The following is a 6,000-nucleotide window of genomic DNA, read 5'->3' as shown; positions in this document are numbered from 1 at the left end:
TAAATCTCCATATATTCAACTACATAGAGAATAGAAAAGTCAAGTGAGTTCCTGATGCTATTGTGATCTGTTATATACAAATATATTGTGATCTGTTATATATAAATGTACACTGAAATAAAATCATGTGGCTTGTGGTATTATGCCCCACTCTACTTGAATTGTACATAGTAATCACATAGTTTCTTCTTACTTGAACTGAGTGCAGACTGCACTCCCGTAGCTGTAACATTACAGACAGTAGGTAGTTAGAGGGTCAGTCAAAGCACACCATTGAAATTACTGCAACCTTGAATTTTCATTCAAGAGATAAAGTCTACTTAGAGAATTACAAAGTTTTTTATGCAAGAAAATGTAATCAAGCAGAAGAGGAAGTGAAACAGGACGTGCAATAATCAAGTCACAAGAAGATATGACATAACATCTGACTTCTAACAACTTATTTTCTAATATTGACAACAGGATAGTTTTACTTTTCAGTCATAGCTCATACACACAATTGAAAAGTTCTTTACTCCTCAGCCATGACATGAGTTTACATGGCTAGTAAGAGCTGTAGAGAGCATTCAAATTAAGTGAACTCTTATTTCAACATGCTTGTAACTGCAATTTTGCAATGTCATTGCATGGCACTGCAGCCCATGAAGTTCAAATATGAGTGTGTTTGTATTTGTCTGTTAATATTTAGTCATTTGCATGAATGCATTGAATCCAAATTGTTAGCAAACCTGTGCACAAACTAGTTAACAACACTAACACCTGCCGTTATTATTATTTATTTGCTCAGATTTTCAGGTATGTGATCACTTTTCATCGGAGTTCCAAAGTTTGTCGTAGAGTTATGGAGAACATTGATTCTGGAAAGTGGTGTTGCTGTTCACTTCTTTAAAAGTCATTTTACAATGCTCTGAGAACTACAGACAAAATTTAACTCATCTCCGTTGTATTGGGGTGGAGGCAGAAATCTAAGCAATATCTCAAAACTTGACAAAAAACACAAAACTATCTGCACGGGTAGATACCACTGGAGGGAAAATATGTTTTTGTGATTTGGCTGAACACACCCTTGATATTTAGCATGCAATGTTTACCATGACTGCATGTTATCATTAAATATTAGCATTTTGACATAATCACATTCAGCAAGTAACCATGACAACCATTTTAGCATTCTAACACACGAGCTATTGAAGTGAAATAAAATGAACATGTAAATCTGACCTCACAAACACAGGATGAATGCCCCTGCCTGTATATATTTACATTTTTTTTTTAACATAAAATACTGAAAGAACACCAGAGAAAAAAATATTAATTTAAAAAGAGTTTCAGGGTTTTTCTTTGTAGTTTGAAAAAAGGAAATAATTCAGACAATTGTGTGAATATTTTTCATTCCGATTGAACTTCTGCCTGCATGGCAACTTATTTTTTAGTGTTCTATAAACAGTATGATATCAGGCCTGGAATTAAGTAACTTTTAGGGCAAAGCCACTTTGGCCTTTGATAAATACAAATTTATTGGGGCATTATGGCCAAAATGTAGGCCACCAAGGCCAAAACCAATGGTGCAATAACAATAAGGGATAACTACATTGTATGAAGACAAAACCGTATATAATCAACAATTAGGAGTCAGTGTATTGAAATAGAGTTTATTAAAACTACACAGTGAATGTTTGACTTTTCCACAAAATGCTTTCTGATTGATTTTTTAAAAAATGTGAACATTCATTATATTAATTGTTACTGTTTAATAATAAAATAAAGTCTATAAATGGGATAAGGGTGATCGATCTGAACAAGTTTCAACACCCGTGCAACTATTAACATTTAAGATCATAGGAGCAGTCGCAAAAATTACTTTTTTAAACGATAAATATTAAAAAATACCGATGTACTGACCATCCTGACTTCTCAAGGAGAGGCTCGGATGAGAGCTGCGAGTCATGTAACAGCCGACAGACTGTCCTGATCTGTCTTAACTGAGAAGTGACTGCTTACAGAGTAATGGATGTGTGCATGTGTGTGTATGTGTGTGTGTCTTTGTGTTTGAGTGTTAATGTTGCATCACGCTAAAATATTAGCAACCCGTAAGATCTCACAGCAAGTTACAAACTTTATGTACATTCGTAGTTAGCTAACCGTAAGCAGCAATATCCTGGTTAGGCATGCCAACAGTTAACCACCAAGATTACTTTTGACCAGTTACACATGTCGGTCTATAGCTTAATTTGCATAAACACACTGCTAATGGCTGGACAATTACATGCTCACAACATCAGATTTGTAAAACTGGCTCCTACATGGAGTGTTGCAATACAAGTTGTTTGTAGCATTAATGTTGCTAGGCTAGCGAGTGTCATAAAGTCTGTTTATAGTGAGGGTGTTAGAGTCAGTCAGCTCTAAAGGTGTTTTGTTAGTCCAGTTTAACCTGCAGGAGTTTCTGAAGTCTTGTGTAGTGTGTTTTTCTGCCATGGAGGAAATAAATTCATGACAAGTAAAAACGAGTCCAAAGCATCTTCTGACGTCTCTACTGCAGAAACAGAATATGTCAAGCTGCCAAATACAACTGTGACAGATGATAAGGAGCTCAAAAAGATAAACAGGCAGTCTGATAAATGCTAACAGCTGGAGAAAATAATTTTATTGTCCAGTGTTTAGCCGCTTGTGTTTACCACATGACGTTGTTAGCTAATGTTAGCTTGCGTGCTAGCTGTTAATGTCATACATATATTTGTGGGAGTGGGAGAAATCTTGTGCTATTGTTGATGTCCAACATGATGACGGAGACATTAGGGAATGTTAAGTCTGTTTATTTGCTGCGTCGCATGTAGTTTTAAGTGGAAAACCTGCAACTCTCATTTAAGGGCACAACGGCCAGTTCATAACAGGGCATAGCAAACCGGCCGTGTGGGTAATTAATTTTAGAAGGGGCTTTACAGCCACACTCCGGGGCATCCATGGCACTGGCTGTTTGGCTGTGGTATAATTCCTGCTCTGTGATAGAGATATAGAACTTAAAACTGTTCCCTTCAAAGAGACTGTCATCCTTTGATGTCAGTGTACTGTTTGCCAGCACCTCCACTAGGGCCACGGAAGTGGATATTAAATAGCAGCTAACACAGGACCTCAGCTGGCAAATTAGAACCAACCTGAACTTGTGCCAGATCATCCAACTACTAAAGCTGTGCTGTGATAGCATGTTTGTGAACAAATGGGATTTTTATGAACAAACTATAGGAACAGCCCTTGTAGCCCTTGTAGCTAACTTGCACATAAAATATTTCCTTAACAACAGCTTCTCCTGCCCTGTAGTGCCATCTATAAGCCTGTTGTACTTGGATATAAACAGGGCCAATATGTCCTTAAGCTCTTAATAATTAATGTTTGCAGTTCTTTACAAGTTGGTGAATCAAAGACTATAAACCTTCATAAATTTTCCGTCAAGAGTCACTCAGTGGTGAAGTTGTTCTCTACTGGGGTCTCTTGGACGAGGCCCTTATTTCTTACTCAGTTCCCTTTTGGGATGTGCAACTGTTGTCAGATGGGTTGTGACAACCTCTTTCTATACTGTAGAACTGATGGGGTTGAATTTTCTGTCCATCACAAAGGACAAGGGGGAAACTGTCTTTGTTGACTAACCTTTTTAAAGGAAGATCATCATGCCCTCACTCAGGTCATGAGTTATTCATCCACAGACCCTCTTTTTACAATTATTATAATAAAACATCAATAACAACAACAAAAATAAACAATACCACACTACTCATAATTCTATCATGTTGTATGATGTAATTCCTCTCACATTATTTACCAATTCCCTGGTCCATGTCATCATGTCTCCCATAACGGCACTCAGCATTTTTTACAACACTATTGCTTACATGTGAAGGTGTCAGGTGAAGTGGGTGTGAGGACTGAGCTCATATAGTCTGTGAAAGCAGGCAAACGCTGCAGAGCAGCACTGCCGACACTGAAACAGACAAGGCCTCTAACCTATTAACTGTCTGCACAGGATAAATGTATGTGGATGATTCAGATTTTTGCATGTGAACTCATCAACAGATATCTGTGCTCCAAATACGAAGGATCTTCACTCTTATGGGAACACAAACTGTACAAGATTCATTGTGACTTTGTACTTCAATAACATCAACAGTTTCATATTTTTATTACAGGATTCTCTAATATGTTGTACGCAAATCAGTCTCAGACCAACATCACTGTTGGACTGCAGTATCAGGAGCTACTGGGAACAGTGTTGTTTGCCATTCTGACGTCAGTGACATGCTGTGTGTTTCTTTCCATTAATGGGACCATGTTATTCACTTTGAGGAGTAAACCTGTGTTTCGAGAGACCTCCCGTTACATTCTTCTGTATAACCTCCTTTTTGGGGACACTGTACTGCTGGCTCATAGCCAGTTAATGTACATTCTCGGTGCTTGTAGATTAAGGCTGACCTATCCTGTATGTGGTGTTCTTATTATGATCGCCAGTCTCACAAACAAAATCTCTCCTCTCACACTGGTGTTGATGTCTCTGGAGAGATATGTAGCTGTGTGCTACCCACTGAGGCACACTACTATCATCACTGTCAGAAACACTGGGGTGGCCATATGTGTGATCTGGACCTTCAGTTCAGTAAATGTCCTCACTCAAGTTTTATTGATGTTAAATTTTCAGTTTGAAGACCTTGTGAGCATGCAGATGGCAGACTTTTGTGGCAAAGACAGTATGATGCTTGATCAAATATCAGATCTTTATGAAAAAGCCTACACTTGTTTTCTGTTTGTTTCAGCCGGTATGGCAGTCGCTTTTTCCTATGTTGGTGTGATGATAGCAGCCAGATCAGCTTCCACAGACCAAAGTTCAGCCAGTAAAGCTCGTAAAACACTGCTGCTGCATCTGGTGCAGCTGGGCCTCAGTCTGTCTTCAACTATACACAACCCATTACTGTTCTTTATCTCCAAAAACCTAAACAGGATCATATTTGTGCGCATCCAGATTGTTATTTATTTTTGTATTATCATCCTTCCCAGATGTCTGAGTGCTCTTATCTATGGAATCAGAGACCAGACCATCAGACCTGTTCTCATGTACCATCTATGCTGCCAGTGGAGATGCTTACCTTTGCTCTCAGTTGTCCCAACCAAGGCTAACATCATACTTGTCACTTAATAAATCTCCATATATTCAACTACATAGAGAATAGAAAAGTCAAGTGAGTTCCTGATGCTATTGTGATCTGTTCTATATAAATGTACACTGAAATAAAATAATGTGGCTTATGGTATTATGCCCCGCTCTACTTGAATTGTACATAGTAATCACATAGTTTCTTCTTACTTGAACTGAGTGCAGACCGCACTCCCATAGCTGTAACATTACAGACAATAGGTAGTTAGAGGGTCAGTCAAAGCACACCATTGAAATTACTGCAACCTTGAATTTTCATTCAAGAGATAAAGTCTACTTAGAGAATTAGAAAGTTTTTTATGTAAGAAAATGTAATCAAGCAGAAGAGAAAGTGAAACAGGACGTGCAATAATTAAGTCACAAGAAGATATGACATAACATCTGACTGCTAACAACTTATTTTCTAATATTGACAACAGGATAGTTTTACTTTTCAGTCATAGCTCATACACACAATTGAAAAGTTCTTTACTCCTCAGCCATGACATGAGTTTACATGGTTAGTAAGAGCTGTAGAGAGCATTCAAATTAAGTGAACTCTTATTTCAACATGCTTGTAACTGCAAATTTGCAATGTCATTGCATGGCACTGCAGCCCATGAAGTTCAAATATGAGTGTGTTTGTATTTGTCTGTTGATATTTAGTCATTTGCATGAATTGAATCCAAATTGTTAGCAAAGCTGTGCACAAACTAGTTAACAAGCAGAAGAGTGAGTGAAACAGAGGACATGCAATAATTAAGTCACAAGAAGATATGACATAACATCTGACTTCTAACAACTTATTTTCTAATATTGACAAC

The 6,000-nt window shown here is 37.7% G+C and overlaps 1 protein-coding gene across 1 annotated transcript; it reads left to right on the top strand.

The window, feature by feature from the left end:
- The first annotated feature begins 4,189 nt into the window (after nt 1–4,189).
- LOC121910474 (odorant receptor 131-2-like) lies at nt 4,190–5,179 on the top strand. Its single transcript, XM_042431704.1, has one exon. It carries the CDS (start codon nt 4,190–4,192, stop codon nt 5,177–5,179), a length of 990 nt encoding a protein of 329 aa, XP_042287638.1.
- Nucleotides 5,180–6,000: the final 821 nt, after the last annotated feature.

This window comes from Thunnus maccoyii, chromosome 13 (assembly GCF_910596095.1).
Source record: "Thunnus maccoyii chromosome 13, fThuMac1.1, whole genome shotgun sequence".
Taxonomy (NCBI): Eukaryota; Metazoa; Chordata; class Actinopteri; order Scombriformes; family Scombridae; genus Thunnus; species Thunnus maccoyii.
The sequence above is the reverse complement of the archived record's forward strand: the minus strand, read 5'-3'. Positions and strand labels throughout refer to the sequence as shown.